Source organism: Branchiostoma belcheri, unplaced genomic scaffold (genome assembly GCF_001625305.1).
Source record: "Branchiostoma belcheri isolate BF01 breed outbred unplaced genomic scaffold, Haploidv18h27 scaffold98, whole genome shotgun sequence".
Classification (NCBI taxonomy): Eukaryota; Metazoa; Chordata; class Leptocardii; order Amphioxiformes; family Branchiostomatidae; genus Branchiostoma; species Branchiostoma belcheri.
In genome coordinates this window covers 664,526-681,930 of record NW_017804664.1, presented here as the reverse complement: position 1 = coordinate 681,930, position 17,405 = coordinate 664,526, and the positions used below count along the sequence as shown (strand labels likewise).

Below are 17,405 nucleotides of genomic sequence, written 5' to 3'. Positions count from 1 at the left end.
ACATGCACATTCCTTAATGTGCATGTAGGGGGGGGGTGAATTATAGGTTGTATTTATGTTTGGTATTGTTTGAGCAAATTGGGAAAGGAACTAGCTTAGGGTAGAAACATGACGGTCAGAAAGTTCAACCCCACTACTCTTTTTGCCAAATATATGCTATATGACCATGCTGTATAATACTAAAATCAGAAGAAATAAAGGGAACACTGTGAATAAATGTGTGTAAAATATGAACACTACTCACCAGTCAGGCCTAGGTGAAAACCAGCCACGCCAGGTGAGCTGTGACGTCACCAAGCCTGAGGCATGGGCGGGTCCATTGTTTACCTGGACAGGTGTGTTGTACAGGTACCAAACATGGCCATGTGTGCAGAACATTGGGGAACCATGCCTAATGATGGGTGGGGGAGGGGGTGGTAATTATCTCATAACTACCACAAATGACCACTCGATAAAAAAATCATGTGAATTTATATTCAGTTGCTTTAGAAAAGAGAGAAGAAATCTTAAGAGAAAATAGATAAATTGAGACTTGGATTAGATAGAATGTAATACCTTGAGTCGTCCGTTTGAATGCTATGTTACTTAATATTATTAATATACACGTAACATTGTCAGTATGCATTTAGCCCAGTGGGCATGAACGTGCAAATAAAGATGAGTTGTCAATGTTTGCTGTTCCTCTGAAGAAGGAGTGAAAAGGAGTGCTTACAAAGGTCACATTCAGTACACATTGTGTTTGTACTTGTTACTAATTGACATCCATTCAATGCTTGTATCAGATACAACGCCAATATCCTCAGCCACCTACAATACTATTGTATACTACCGCATATAAGATTGAAGACATGACATTGAGTTCAGGTAAATGATCATAACAACGCTTTGAAATACACGGGGGCTGTCGTGTCAAGAATTACAGAAGTGGTACCAAAATAAAACACTCTTTGACAGTGCAAATACGTACATAATATATGTATATACGTACACTGGCCCAATGGTTTTCAGAAAACTTGCACTGTACTTATCCATGGCCACAGAAATCAGGTAAAATATCTTACGTGCGGGGCGACGTCAACTGTGGCACTCAGGTAACACGCCAGGTAACAGCCGCTGACCTTGACCTTTGATCCACTTAATGAGGTCATAATGGTGACCGTTAAAGTTGCCTGGTTACTAAGTAACTAGTTACGCCACGCTGCAGATTTCCCATAGAAAATGTTACATCCATTTGAAGGCATAACGGCCGTCACTTTGTTGTGACGTGTCTAAAGAGGACTGTAGCTGATTTAGAAACCAGAGGACGATATGTTCTTACTTCGCGAGAACTTTTCCAGGGTGCGTGAAATAAATTTCTAGCATAAAAGTTTTTTGTCCATTTTAAACACCTTAGCAGAGCGTCCAGAATGTCCAAAGTAGCAGCCCGAGCCTTCCACCGTCTTCAGTTTGGTTTGACACGTGTCTTGTCATGGAACTGTGTGGAGAATGTAAAGAAAGATTTAGAAATATTGCAAACAAAAGTAGACCAACATAAGGATTAGTAGATATAATAAAGAAAAATGTACCATAATCACTTTCTTTGAACATAACACAAACGAAAATTTAAAAAAAATCAACAAATTCATCAAAACAATCTGACGTTCTGAACTTATTTTCTTTTCAAATTGCGGTAAAAGCTATAAATATTTCTGCACTGTAACTCAACCCACCTCCATATAAGGCCTGGATGGCCGTGACGTCAACCGCGGGAAGAGTGTAGGATGACCCCTGGTAACCCGGGTACCATGGAAACATGGCGGCGTCCCTGTGCTCAGAATGTTCCAGACCGAGGCTGTGGCCGAGCTCGTGAACAGCCACGATAAACAAGTTGGTTCCTATGGCAACAACAAATAGCAACAAACATTCTATACCCTCACATTCTTTATAATTACCGAAGGAAAACATATTGGTTTTGCTCAGTTTCTTCCTCTTCTTCTTCTCCAAACAGTGACCTATGACCTGACCAATGACACGATTTGTTGACGTCTGTCACCATGGTGACTGGTGTTGGGTTACATAATGTTGCAATTTCATGGTCTGCTCTGCTCCTGTCACCATATAATAGTAGTACATGTATGTGAGTGTGTTTGAGTAAGAATTAACAGGGCAGACCATGTCCGAAGGTAAACATCATGCATTTGCTTTGCAAATGTTACTTCTCTAGTTTCTTGATTAATTTTACCCAAGGATGTTGTATTTAATAATAATAACCGCCTTGGTTTACCAAAGGAAATAATATTGTTTTGTGCTCAATTTCTTATTCTTCTCCAAACAAATGTAGGTCAATGACCTAAACCAGACCTCTGTCACCATAGCAACTAGTGTTGTGTTGCAATTTTATGGCAAGGGGTTCTGCATGACCATATATAACTGTAATGAAAGTGTTTGATCTAAGTAAGAATTCACAGAGCAGGCCACATGCGAAGGTATTAACATTATGCATTTGCCTTGCAAATGTTACCTTTCTACGTCTTTTCTTCCTTAGGTTGATACATGATTTGATACATTTGAAGTTGCCCTTTATTTCCTTGAGTTTCCTTGCTTTTGGATGGCATTGCCATTATTTATTATGACCAAAATAAAATGTAGACCCTGAACCCCCCTGTTTACCATGCGGAGATAGGACCGTCCATTGTTCCGCGGCGTCAAAATGGACGTCACCGAGAAGGCCTTCCCCGGGGAAGTACGCATGCGCCAGCGTGTTACCCGAGCCGTCGAAGTGGAATCGGCAGTTTCCGTGCTTCCTTCGGGCAAACTCGATCTCGATGTCGGCCTTTTCCGTCACTGGTCGGAACGTCAAGGGCGTAACGTCTGCCCAGACCTGGAAAGGTGGTGATATTCTATTTTCTCTCTTGTCTCTCTCTCTCTCTTTCTGTCTCTCACTCTCTCTCTCTCTCTCTCTCTCTATCTATCTATCTCTCCCTCTTTGTCTCCCTGTCTCTCTCCCTCTCTCTGATCTGTCTCTTAATCTCTCTGTCTCTCTGTCTCTTTATCTCAAAGTCTGTCTTTCTCTATATTTCCCTCTCTATCTGTCTTCTCTCTCTCTCTCTCTCTCTTTCTGTCTGTCGACGTCTCTCCGTCTTTGTCTCTCTCTCTCCCCCTCTCTCTGTCTTTCTCTCTCTGTCTCTCTCTCTCTCTATTTCATTCAACCAAACGGACTTTTCGTCTTCATACCTGGAAAGCTCTCGCAAGGGCCTCATCCACCTCTTCGGATGGCAAACGGTTCCACGGGTAAGAGTTGATGCGGTAGGTCAGGTCCACCCTCCCCCACTTGCGAATGGTTCCTCCTGGCTGCACGTACGTGCTATGGGCGGTGCTCCGGGTCATTGCCATGGGAACGGGGTCACTGTGAGGGCACCGCTTCCGACTGATGAGGTCAAGGGTCTCACGGTCAAGTTTCCCTGTTTAGAATTAGAATAAGATTATAGACACTGCCTAGTTTTGGCATGGAAAGAAAAACCGTGTTATATCAAACACAATAAACAGCTCCAAGGCTAAAAATTAAGATTCAAAAACTCATCAGGTTGAAGTTTGAAGGTCATGTTCGAAAATTGACGCCATTTTGAGAGCCCCTACTCTGCTATATGTTCCTATACACAAATAATTAGAGAACAATTTTACAGACATACATTATAGCTTAAAGAGCTTATATATAGAATAGATGCAACCGACTGGTATTTGATTCCAATACAAGATTTGACCTTCACTATAAAATGCAGAGAAAGATGTTTTTATTTTGAGGGAGGGAGTGCTTGCAGCTTACCTACTGAATGAAAACAAATTCAGGTCTGCACCTGTTTTCCTGATATCAGCGAACTGCTGTAAGTCTCTGATGGCGAGTTTTAGCGCTCCTCTGTTCGTCCTTTTCTTCTTCTTCTTCTTCTTCTTCTTCTTCTTCTCCTTCCTTCCCCTGGTCTTGGCGCGTTTTGGCCTTGTCTTCGTTTTACCTGTTTTTTGTTGCCGTGTCTCCGAAGCTGGTTCTGACCGGAGGTAACCATAGCGACGCAGGAACGCCTCACAATCCTGGGGAAATTGGTGAAAACCCGAATTTATGGGAAAACAACTTGTAATCATAACTATATAATTATGTGACAGTGTGCTTGGGAAAGACGCTTTACTCGACATTCCTCTCTCCACCCAGGTACAAAATGGGTACCTGACTTCGGTTGGGAAAGTAAAAAGAACTAGAGAGAGGGGGTCCGTTTTGTAATTAAGTGCTGTAGACACAATTAATCAACAGCCCACTGCCTCTACGGTCTCAAAAGGACTCGAGATCGTCTAATACTGAGCAAGGAACGTGCTGAACTGTTTTCGTCACAAACTTAACGAAAAAAAACACTAACTTCGCTTCTATCAAGGACGTTATATCAAGTTTGTTGGTCATCTTGTCTCAGAAGAAACGTCGTCACAGCTTTTGACAAAATCAGCCCTTTTTGTATCCCAAAGAATGTACGTTTTGCCGAGGGCTGAGAGTGATTGACAAGTTAGATACACCCGAAGGGAAAAGGGCCAGGGACCTGCCGCGAGTGACGTTCCACCCATTGTACTGATCTAAAAGGTCCTTGACTTGGTTAGGTCATAATGATGGCGTTATCGCTGCCAGATTTCTGTACATATCCTGAATGTTACTTTCCTGAGTTTCCAGAAAATTCTGTACGGCTTGTTATATGTCTTGTTATCCATTATACCACTACTTGAGGCGCTACTCGGCATTTTAAGAAGATATTTGATGACATCAAATAATCGGCACCCACGTATTAGTCACGGCGGTTGGTTTCTAATGGTAACAATTATCGATGTTTAATAATGACACACACAAACACATACACACAAATACATACACACACACACACACACACACACACACACACACACACACACACACACACACACACACTCACACACACCTCACACACACACACTCACACACACACACATACACACACACGAACACACACAGACACACGCCTCACACACACACACACACACACACACTCACACATACGCACACACACACACACATTCATATGTATATGTACGAACGCACACACTCACATACATATGTACAAACACAGAATTAAGATACATAAACACAGACAGACAGACAGACAGACAGACAGACACAGTTACCTGCACTCCAAGCTCCGCTACTTCAGCCATCCAGGTGTGTTTGTGACACCTGCGTTACCGTAAGAAAACACAGAACACAGTCGTCGTCTCCTCTGTACCTTTGTTACCTTTACCTGCCCAGGTGAGCCTCCTGTGTGTAAAAATAGACCTGAAAACATGAAAGAAGCCTGCCGCCCGAGTGACAGCTCAGCTGCCCTGTGCGTAACTAATGCAGTGTTGTGTGCGTGAATAGTCAGGTAAAGGGGTCACTGGTGACGCCTATAATTAATCAGTTATCATTACATCAGTGAACACCCTTTAGCCTCAGAGGCGGGTGCGATGTTTTGCTGATAATGACTTCTGTCATTATTTATGTATGACTTCAACATGACTCATACATAGTATTAAGTTCCAAATATACATGTACTGTGTACACTCTATACTACTAGTGATCTTTTGGAGGGTTGAGAATCTTTGTGCGTATGTACATGTGTTTGGGGGTAAAGGTGACGTGTGTTGGGGATTGGGGGGGGGGGGAGCGATGCTTCTAACTACTGCTATTTTTGTCCGCATTTGGTCTTGCCTATGGTAACGGACAGTTTTACATTCGAATTGCTCCATGTCCATGTTGGTAGTTGTGTATTTTTTAACACTGGGGTATAATTCCTGACTTCAATATGATACACATGTTGGCCTTCAAGCCCTAATCTAGGGGTCAAGGTGAGGGCTGGTCTGAAAGAAGCGCGGTTCATACACGCCGTTTAATGACAGACTTTATATTAATACTAGTACCACGTTGACACTTTAAGGCTAAAGCGCCCCCTGTCAGAAATGTCTGTCACGACAAGTTTCTACCCTGAGCGTTTAGTCGATCCATGACGTCACAGAAAGTCAGTGACCTGTCGAATACAATACCTAAATACTAGTACGATGTATAAAGTATGAATAAACACCTGTTGCATGGACAAAAGATGGTGTTGGAAGAGAAAACAATATGTTCTGACTAGCTCAACCTTAATTTTAAGCTTAAGCTTAGGATTATACAAGATTTGACGAAAGGTTGAAGTTCAAATGCCCATGTGAACATGCTCTCCACTGAGTATACCAACTCCCCCATAAACCACCTCTAGGGAGGCTATCAGAGGGTCCAACCTGATACTACATGGCCAGATTTTATAAACCTAACCAGATACGAGATAACCAAAGGTCAAGATTCAGAGGTCATTTTGTAATTTCGCGCTAGTAGTTTAGCCGGTCCGACAGGTGTGTTGGGGAGGTGTGTAGGGCACAAAACGGTTCCTTCAGGTGTCTTACTCTTACTATCCAGGTCTTGTCTACGTAACTTTCACTATGGAGAAAAAAGACCCGGTAAGTATGTTGCATATCTGTTATAAACTTAATGTGCACAATGTACTTAATCATGCCTGTTGACGGTATACGTATATGTGACGTATGGAACTGTGTGGGTGGGAGGGAGAGGGTACAATAGTGTATGTGTTTATACTAGTGTGCGGGTATGAATGTGTACGTGTGTATATATGTGCGTGTGTGTGTGTGTGTGTGTGTGTGTGTGTGTGCGTGCGTGTGTGAGTGCGTGTGTCTGTGTGTCTGTCTGTGTGTGTGTGTGTGTGTGTGTGTGTGCGTGCCTGTGTGTGTGAGTGCGTGTGTGTGTGTGTGTGTGTCTGTGTGTGTGAGTGTGTGTGTGTGTATGTGTATATATTTCATGGCATAAACATCAAATTACATGCATGTATCTAGCCGGTATGCTTTTATTCTATTTTCTAGAAGTAAATAATCCCCTTCCCTGTTCCCCCAGGACTGTGCGACGTTCCTGAAGCGGTACGGTTACCTGCCGTCAGAACGTCGCGCCCGCCACAGGAGGCGGAAAATGCCGACTCAGCAGAAAACTGATGACGTCAGGCAGAAACACGTGACGATCAGACGCCGTGACGCCATCAGGAGGAAACCCAGCCGAGGGGCGGTAAAACTGGCGCTCAGGCAGCTACAGGAGTTCGCCGGGCTGAGAAAAACAGGTATATGCTTTTGTTTATCCAGGGAGGTTAAGCTATTGTATTTAATCTCCTTGGTTTATCCAAGGTATATGCTTATGTTTATTCCAGGACATTATTATGTTTGCAGAACAAAAACATATTGTTTTTGCTCAGTTTCCTCTTCTTCTCCAGTGCCCTTTGACCTGGTCAATGATCTGAACCAGACCGCTCCTCACCAGGGTAACTGGTGTTGGGTTACATAATGTTGCCATTTTAGAGTAGAAGGGATTTAGACTCCTGTCGCCATATAATATTATGTGAATGTGTTTGAGTAAGAATTAACAGAGCAGACCATATCTCTCTAACTTTTGTCACTTAATTGCAGGAAAATTCGACCAACAAACTCGTGAGCTGATGACGAGAAAACGGTGCACGCGTGCTGACCCCGTCTCCATGGTGATGACCCGTAGCACCAGAAGTGCCACAGGTGACGTCATGGAGAACACGGGGACCGTCCAACCGTGGCAGAAGAGGGATCTGACGTACCGCATCAACCAGTACCCGGGGGAGAACCATTTGTTACCCAGTGAGGTGGACGAAGTTATCGCCCGAGCTTTCCAGGTACGGGGTGGTGGAAATTCTTTATTTTTCCTCGTTTATAAACAAATATTGACAAACAATCTGTAAGTGATTTTGGCATCATTATACTTCCCTGTGGATGCATGTCTACTAGCCTGGTTATTAAAACTATTATAGCTCCCGAGTCCTACATCCTCTCCGCAAATCTGTAGGATCCGAGGATGTAGGACTCAGGAGCTATAGTAGGTTTGGTAACCAGGCTACATTACTACAACATGGACAATTCTTAACATGGACAAAAAAGTATTGCTATTGTATTACAGTTTACAGTTTTATTAAGACATTTAGCCTCAAAATCCCGAAGTGTGCATTATACAAATGTTTTAACAAAAACGAAGAATAGGTATCAAGATGATAGCTAAGTCTTGTCCTTTACATACAGACCTGGGAAGAAGTGTGCCCTCTGACCTTCCAAGCCATCGACAACGAGGCTGACATCGAGATCAAGTTCAGCCGCGGTAACCATGGCGACGACACGCCCTTCGACGGCGCCGGGCACACTCTGGCGCATGCGTACTCGCCCGGGGAGGGTATCCATGGAGACGTGCACTTTGATGATGCCGAAATGTGGACGGCTGACTCCCCTATGGGTAAGCTCTCCATTCAAACCACGTGTTTGCACCCACGTGACTGTGACGTCATGACTGTCCGCCATGTTGGGTGCTTACACCTGGAAGCTGTTAGGTTAAGTTTGCCTCTACCAGGCGTAAAAAGCGGCAGTAGTAGAGGGTAAAATTTGCCAACTAGACAGATGTAATGTGTGTCTGTGTTTGTGGAGGGGGGGGGGACTTGAAAGGGGTACATTTGCAGCTCCAGAACTGGACCAACCATGAATCATTATAAAATCAGGTTACATACGTCTGACTTTCTAAGGTTTAACTAACCAGCTAACATCATGCACCAAGGTCATATCATCATATTTGCGATTCGAATTTTGTACAATGACAAGTTTTCTAGATCTGACACTGGATATTTTCAGCTACTGAACTGCTCTTAAATTAATTTAACCCGTTCACACTGACTCTCCGCAGGTACAAACCTGTACATGGTGGCGCTGCACGAGTTCGGACACAGCCTCGGTCTGGTGCACTCAGACAACGCCGACTCCGTCATGTTTCCATGGTACCCGGGTTACCAGGGGTCATCCTACACTCTTCCCGCGGTTGACGTCACGGCCATCCAGGCCTTATATGGTGGTGAGGTTTAGTGTGTCTTATTGTGTCATTCGACAACAAAGTTTTGCTATAGGGCTGTTGGGCTTTGAAGAGTTATATTTCTACATTTTCATGTGACTTAAATGATTGGATATAAAATTAGATAGATTATGCATTTGACCGTTTGAGGATAAAAATTTGCATTTACCTTTTTGTTTGTTTTTTTTCTTTCAGAAAGCTGAAGACGCAAATGGTTGAACGAGGAAAGAATGTCTAACCCTCATCATCATCATCTAACCTTCGAACTCGCAAACTGGATTTTTCCTTATCTTTAAAGAAAATGAAGTTATTTTGCTCTTAAGATACTTAAAACTACACACACACACACACACACATTATATGGATAAATTAGATTAGATTAGATTAGATAGATAGATAGATAGATAGATAGATGATAGATAGATAGATAGATAGATAGGTAGATTAGATAGATAGATAGATTATTGATAGATAGATAGATAGATAGATAGATAGATAGATAGATAGATAGATAGATAGATAGATAGATAGATAGATAGATAGTAGTAGATAAATAGATGAATAGATTATAAGATATTAGATACTTGTATATAGATATAAATATATGTTGGGTTTGGTAAATCAATAGGTGGTTATCAAAGTTCTTTGTACACGACCAATGTATTACCCGCTAACGTTCATAGTAAAGTATAAATACTGACTTGTTCTTCTTCGCGATGTAGCTAGGTGTCGCTGCTGCCGTGTAAACAATGCGGTCCCAAACGCGACTGACTGAAGGGTTGCAAACTCAATCACGTTCAAAACCGCATGAGACATTAACATAGAAATTGCTAACTCTTGCGGAATAATGTTTTAGGCTTCTCAAATAATCTACTTCTTTAAAAATGATAACAGAATCAAGGCAAACACAATATATGCAACATCAAACCTTGTGATACGTTGTGATTTATAGTAAATATAATAAGTTACAACTTATTACAACTTGCGCTGCAGGGTCAAAGTAATCTCCGAGCAAATCCTAGCTAGGGTGGCAAAAGACAGTATCAAATTGACCAGGCAGTATCCATTGCTAGAGAGGGTCGTTGGATGGCGTATGGACCCTCCCTGCCAATGGATACTACCTGGCCAATTTGATACTGTCTTTTGCCACCCTAGGATCTGCTTGGAGATTAAGGTCAAAGAACGCTTTTAGCAAACATGTGACATCATCGCCATCACGTGACTTTACGGCAAACACGTGACGTCACATCAATCATGTGATGGTCATGCCACCTGTTGAGGTTACGCAATAGTAACACAATATCCCAGCATTCCTCTGCATTGAGAATGAAATACCAACACTCAAGATAACGTTCAAGACCTTGTGGGAATCTGAGCCATCTTTTAAAAAGTTATTTCGACCTTTCTGCCGTCCCAAGGTTATGATAATGGATAATGGAACATCTTAATGTAGCCTAAAGTAACTTCTGGGTACAATCTGAGTAAGTACGATCACGGTATCGCCGTAGTTATGACCTCATCATAACAACTCACTGGTAATTATTAACGTATGTTACCCGACCTTCCCTGCGAAAACGCTGACGTGGACACGACACGGCCCTTTTGTTACACCCAGCTTCCTGTGACGAAAAGAGGCTAACACTCTTACAAAAAGTGAGTAAATCTTGCAGTAAATCCAAAGTGGCAAAGAGGCTAAGGTGGCACAGGCTACGGTATTACTTGACGCCACGATTATCGCCTCTTACAAAATACTGCCAGGGGCATGGCTAGTTGAATGTAATTAGACGTTAGAAAGCCTCTCGTTATTCTTATTTACCTTCCACAAACATATGCTGTGAAGCACATAACACTATTAATCTTGACAGAAGACCATACAAAGACTTTGGCAAGGGTACTGCTGCGAGTTTGTCATACAAGTTCATGCATGGCAACACCTTTTATCACGGTTTGTATACGTATTGCATGGTGTACCTGCCCTACCATGGCAACATCTTACGTCAAGCCGGATTATGTTTGCTGGCATCGCTTGGCGTAACGTTAACACGTAGGGAGATTTTCCCTCTCACCCACAGCCGACATTTGCGGAAAAGAGGCTTTCTTAGGACGAAACGTGAGTGCGGTTTCCAGTGTTCTTACTGTGAACCTCGAAAATTAGTCTGAATGTGTCAAAATTGTTGTAGTGCAGTGTTATTAACGTCAGGGAGGACAAAATATTCATACGAGTTTAGCAGGACGAGACAATGGAAAGGGTGTGTCAAGGGAAAGGTTCAAATTTTAGAATGTTTAACGTTAAAATATAACAGTACGAGTTTGTTTGTTTGTTTTCTTTAAGGAACTACTACTAAATAAAGCTTGAAGTGAAGGCCCACCCCTTTAACTCGTAACGTATACGTACTTGCGTGACCCAAAAGGTTTCAGAGGGTGATGGACTGGGAAAATCAAATTACTGTGACTAAACAAAAGTGATGACTTTTTCATTAATTTATTGCCAGGTAAGTCTTAATTAAGAAAATATTACATAAAACTTGACTCGGGTCTCGGACGTCGTATGAATAAGGTCAAGGATAAAGGAGAAATATAAGTTAATGAGGATTTCCTTCTCCTTCATGCGAGACTGCCCTCCGCCCTAAATAAAGTCTGTGAATAATAAATCACTGGAATATATCGATGATGTATGCATTCATGGTCTATGGTTATCCCATAATTTGAAATGGGATCAAGCCCGTTGAATCAATTAAAAGTAAAGCAAGCTCTCGACTCTTCTTGGTGAAAAGAATAAAACGCTCTGGGTCCGTTTTAAGTGACCTTTGGTGTCTTTTGTCTAGTCTATCTATATACATTGTACGTCCTATTCTAGAATATGCAGCTCCCGTATGGACATCAAGCATTACGCCAAACCAAACTAGACAGATTGAGTGTATACAAAAACATGCATTACGGATAATTCTCGGTCCCCGCTACAACACCCTATTCATATCTCCCCTCCCTTGAAGAGTAAAGAGAAGCCCTAAGTGGCCTTTTCACCAGATCTCTCCTCAATTCCCAGTTCAGATTACAACCTCCCGTAAGGAAACCCACAGTAGAAGCTGCAAGGGGTCCAACCAGGTGATTTTCCCACTTTGCAGAACAAATCGATATAGTAGCAGCCCAATTTCGAACAATCAAGAACCAAATCAATACACATTATATAGAGGAGGGTTTAGGATTGACAACTCTTAGTATGGTGACATGTAACATGTTCCCTTTTAGTCGTCACCAATCACGTGTCTTTCTGCGTACTTTGTTTGAGTTAAGTGGAATTTTTTTGCTATTTTATCAACTGTTTGGCCTTACCTGTTCCGCTTGATGCTTTAAAATTTCTAAATGCTGTCGGAAATAACTATCAAGGCCAGACTTATCAAGAACGCGATACCAACCAGTAATAACTAAGTAAGAACTTAAACTCTAACGCATGCTTTTGCACTCTTTGGGTGATCATTATTGTCATCTGCGTTATATGGAAACGTGTTCAAAAGTAATCATAATGTATGTATTTTAGAACCGACATATCATGTGAGGTCGCCATTTGTTAGTGTGTAAACAGCAGGGTGTGAGGTTACGTCCCCATTATGCCCTGTGGTGACACAAACAAAGGCCCGTTTAATACAGCCCACATTCAACACACAGCCTTACAAAGGATTTCATTCAGTCTATGCACTGCATTCACTAATTTGGAGGTTTCTTGGGGAGACAGACATTGTCGCTGTTCATACATTTTGCCAAGGAGTCGTTCAGGACATCCCGTGGCACTCGAACATCCCTGACAACCTTGTATCATACTCCGTTAACGGATGGGCTGTGTGGGATGGGGGGGGGGGGGGGTAACATCATGTATATATCTGGTCTTTCATGACAAATAACGTTACTAGTTGCTTGTTCATTCATAGGCTGATCCTCAGATCTGACGCATCGACGCTCCTGTTCTGTTTCATAAACCTCCGATCAGCTATATCAGTCCTAGCTTTATGCGACATAGAGGTTAGCGCCAGCCACATTGCCGTCAGCACAGTGTCAACAACCTTTCCCTAGGTTTCACAGTTTAACATATCTGTTTAAGGGCAGAGGGGTGAGGGGGGCAGCTAAGTAACAACTAATGTTCCCTTTCAGGCACTATCGCTATAAATCGCTATAAACAACTGCCTTCCCTGTCTTTGACGAAACTATAATTATGATATATTTAGATTCTGAAGTTTAGGGGTCGACCGAATAGAATTATCCCCAATTAATTATATTAGATTGGTTAAGACGCCGTAATTTTATAGAAAGTGTAACAAATGGTAGATAATTATCATAACTGGTCTCAGATATTAGCATTTTAACCACCTAAACGTACCATTATGCCGGGGAGTGGACTCTGTTTACAAACATGTGCAGCATGTTTCTTTGTTGAATGAAGATGTTTACCTCGGTCTTCCTTTAACTAAGTCCTTGCAGAGTGGTTGTTGTGTGGCATGTTAAAGTTTATTCATTCCTGTATTACAGGTTTGGCGTACATTGGTGAGGACTCCTTGTCTAGTCTTTGAAAAGTCTACGAAAACAAGACTTGGCCAAGGCAGCTAAACGTATTGAGCAGGAACACGATATGGAAGGTAGGTGTTTGTTGAAAAGCAGTTACATACGTATGGAGACTTGCTTCTTGTGTAACAAATTATACTGATTATGATTGACTAAAATTTGTCCATTAAACTACCAATGACCCATGGGTTTCAAGCCACCCATCTATCCACACTTCGGAATTTTCTTTACACCCAAACAGACAGTGAACCCCAGGATTCAGACAACATTATTCAAGACACCAGTGCACCAGAAGACAATGGATCAAACGACAGCGGACCAGAGGAAACGGAAGTAAAATCTGTCCTCAACCCAGAGGGAGCATCGGACACGGCAGGTCAGCTATCTTCTACTGAGAGAAAAAAAATATGTAAATACATAACATGTTCATAACTATCATGATTGAAAGATAACACCCATAATAGTTAAGTTGCACACTAAGTAGAAACTCTTTTAACAATAGTAAGTATAATAATATGATAGCGCTACTTTGACAGATCCAAATGTGAAGTTCAGTAGAGAAGCACTGGCGCCTTCGAATAGCAGCATTGTACTACTTTCTACAATTTGATAAAATACCGAATTGATAACTGTTAATAAACATTATGAGCTAAATACCTCGCTATCGCTTATTCACAGAAACACTGTTTATGGCCAGAAATTTGAGACGGATGGATGGAGAAAACCAGGTTTACGTCAGACGTCGACTAGCTCAGAAATTGGAGCGGCAACAAGAGGACCTAAAGAAAAAGCAAGAAAGTGAGAACAAGACAAAACCCCAAAATGCGGGCAATGCCCATGGGTCAAATTGTAAACTGCTGATCATGACTTGCTTTCTTCTTCCTTCTCTGCTTCTAGCAATAGTCTGCCTGTTGTCGTCATTAATTAGAAATGAAAAAGAACTCAATTATTACATGCTGGGATTGTCTAACTTCGAGATGGGGCAGTATGAGTCAGCCTTGTGGTGGTTTCTTAAGGACCTAGAGGTACAAGAAGCTATAGAAGATGAGGCAGCCCAGATAAATGCGCGCGTAGGTGTAGCTGATGCATACAGGCTACTAGGCAAAACAGACCAGGCAACATTCCAATTCAACACAGCCTTACAGCTGGCACAGCTGACAGGGAATCTACATGGACAGATGCAGGTTTACTTCTCGATGGGTGACATGGAGAAGGAACAATTCCACTCCCCACGTACAGCCATCCAGTATTATGAACAGGCTCTCGCACTAGCCAAGCACTTGGAGGACAGCGGCGAGAAGGGATGGGCCTACAATAAAATGGAATGGGTCTACTTGACGTTGGAGACGTTTAAGGCAGCACTGAGGGGCAAGAAGCACCTGAGGGTGAGTCGAAAAAGCAAAGACAAGAAGGGACAGATAACAGCACACACAAAAGTTGGTGACGCTTTCAGGGAACTGGGAAAACTGGATCAGGCAATATATAACTTCGATACGGCTCTACAGCTGGCACAGCAGACAGGGGATCTACATGGACAGATGCAGGTTTACTTCTTTATGGCTGATATGCAGAGGGAACAACTCCACTACCCACGTACAGCCATCCAGTATTATGAACAGGCTCTCGCACTAGCCGGAAAATTTGGGGGACATTCGCAAAGAAAGAATGGCTTATATCAAGCTGGGACTGGCAAACTACGAAAATAAAGAGTATGAAACAGCACTGGAGTGGGACCAAAAGTTTCTAATGATTAGCCAAAACAATGGAAACAAGATTAAAGAGATAACAGCGCATAAAAACGCGGTTGATTCCTACAAGGCATTGGGTAGACCGGACCAGGCCAGATATCACTATCAGTCAGCCCTGACAATCGCCAAGGAAACAGGAAACAAACAGGAACAGATGAACATTTACCTCGGCCTGGGTGATTTACACAGGAAACAGCTACATGAACCACAGGAATCACACAAGTACTACACAGAGATGTTGGCCCTGGCTAAAGACTTGGGGAATAAGGACGATGAGAGGCTGGCTTATAACAGACTCGGACTGGCTTGTAAGGACATGCAAAAAAAAGAGGCAGCTGTGGAGTGGCATCAGAAGGCCCTGGTGATGAGCCAAGAGAACAAAAACAAGAGTGCACAGATAACAGCACATCAAAACGTAGCTGGTTCCTACCAGGCACTGGGTAAACTGGACCAGGCCAGATCCCACTATCAATCAGCCATAAACATCGCAATAGAAATAGGAAACAAACAGGAACAGATGGACATTTACCTCGGCCTGGGTGATTTACACAGGGAACAGCTACATGAACCACATGAATCACACAAGTGCTACACAGAGATGTTGACTCTGGCTAAAGACTTGAAGAGGAAGAACATGGAGAGACTGGCTTACAACAGACTCGGACTGGCTTGTGGGGACATGCAGGATAACGAGGCAGCTCTGGAGTGGCATCAGAAGAACCTGATGTTGAGCAAAGAGCATGAAAACAAGAACGAACCGCTAATAGCACACAAAAACACAGCGCGTTCTTACCAGGCACTGAGTAAACCGGACCAGGCCAGATCTCACTTTCAATCAGCCCTAGACATCGCCATGGAGACAGGAAACAAACAGGAACAGATTGACATTTACCTCGGCCTGGGTGACTTACACAGAGAACAGCTACATGAACCACAGGAATCACACAAGTACTACACAGAGATGTTGGCACTGGCTAAGGAGATAGAAAGTAAGGAAGATGAGAGACTGGCTTACGGCAGACTCGGGGTGGCTTGTGAGGTCATGCAGGATAACGAGGCAGCTCTGGGGTGGTATCAGAAGTATCTGGAGATGAGCCAAACGGGTGAAGACAAGACTGAACAGATAACAGTACACAAAAGAATAGCTGCTTCCTACCAGGCACTGGGTAAACTGGACCAGGCCAGATCTCACTATCAGTCAGCCCTGGACATTGCCATGGAGACAGGAAACAAACAGAAACAGGAGGACATCACTAAGAGTCTCGCTAATCTGTAATTGTATGGAAATCAGTATAGAAAAAGTGTGGTTTCCGTAACACAGTCCGTAATGTACCTTGTAGGTAAACTTATCTTTAGTAGTAATCAATCTATCTTAATTAGAATTCAAGATGTTGCTATGTTGCATATGTAAATACAAGCTGTTGACAAATTGTATATGCTTATATATGGAATAGCTTTCGGGAGAAAATGATATTTTGATCATTTTCAATGTGTTGTAAAAACTACCTGTAGCATATAATGTATACCTGTAGCCTTTAACATATATCGTTTATCAAACGTAAATTCTACGCCAAGAAAAGTGATTTTATGATAATCATTTAGCTTAAAAGGAAAGATAGCTGGATTCACACATATTAAGTCATCTCTGTAGATGTCACAAAACTTATGGTGAAAATACCATATATACAATATATCTTGATGAGTCGTCAATAACATATAGAATACATATAGAATAGAGCAGATATAGCATCTTTCATCTTATTTTTACCGATTTTACCAATCTATTAAATGTTTTATAATGTTATAGTGTGTTATCGTAGACTATGGATATCCTAATTTATAATTATCCTAAAATTGCAGACATGTGACAAGTACATCAGAAATGTTTAATGCTAAACGCTGAAATGATCTACGTGTCGCAGTTAGATTTATTATTATTGTTTCCCATTTACAACTAAATAAAGCTTCATAGCGGGCTCAATTTGTACTCTTTCTTTACTTCTTGCTTTCTTTATAACTTCAAAGCTGTAAGGGCTCCCAGTTACGTGTCTTACCTAAATATTGGCTGAATAGTCCTATCAACAAACTACGATACACTGGTCATGAGTTTTATCTACTTTATTTTACATTGT

At 42.2% G+C, this 17,405-nt stretch overlaps 3 protein-coding genes across 3 annotated transcripts in view; 2 read left to right on the top strand and 1 right to left on the bottom strand.

Annotated features, from left to right (window-relative positions):
• Window positions 1–5,222, bottom strand: part of LOC109461959 — a 19,594-nt gene extending 14,372 nt beyond the window's left edge. Inside the window, exons 1-5 of the mRNA XM_019758438.1 lie at window positions 5,170–5,222; window positions 3,834–4,062; window positions 3,214–3,440; window positions 2,650–2,860; window positions 1,710–1,874 (exon numbers count right to left, since the gene is read on the bottom strand). Of these exons, the coding sequence (XP_019613997.1) occupies window positions 1,710–1,874; window positions 2,650–2,860; window positions 3,214–3,440; window positions 3,834–4,062; window positions 5,170–5,199 (862 nt within the window). The 5' untranslated portion in view covers window positions 5,200–5,222. The remainder of the gene's footprint in view (window positions 1–1,709; window positions 1,875–2,649; window positions 2,861–3,213; window positions 3,441–3,833; window positions 4,063–5,169) is intronic.
• Window positions 5,223–6,396: 1,174 nt separating this feature from the next.
• On the top strand, window positions 6,397–9,302 carry LOC109462004 (matrix metalloproteinase-18-like). The gene is made up of 6 exons (XM_019758490.1): window positions 6,397–6,516; window positions 6,965–7,181; window positions 7,525–7,760; window positions 8,161–8,368; window positions 8,810–8,974; window positions 9,167–9,302. Exons 1-6 carry the CDS (start codon window positions 6,499–6,501, stop codon window positions 9,172–9,174), a joined length of 852 nt encoding a protein of 283 aa, XP_019614049.1. The 5' UTR covers window positions 6,397–6,498; the 3' UTR covers window positions 9,175–9,302.
• A 4,196-nt stretch (window positions 9,303–13,498) lies between these two features.
• On the top strand, window positions 13,499–16,654 carry LOC109461995 (tetratricopeptide repeat protein 28-like). Its single transcript, XM_019758477.1, has 5 exons — window positions 13,499–13,599; window positions 13,767–13,901; window positions 14,204–14,796; window positions 15,158–15,581; window positions 15,693–16,654. Exons 1-5 carry the CDS (start codon window positions 13,593–13,595, stop codon window positions 16,547–16,549), a joined length of 2,016 nt encoding a protein of 671 aa, XP_019614036.1. The 5' UTR covers window positions 13,499–13,592; the 3' UTR covers window positions 16,550–16,654.
• Window positions 16,655–17,405: the final 751 nt, after the last annotated feature.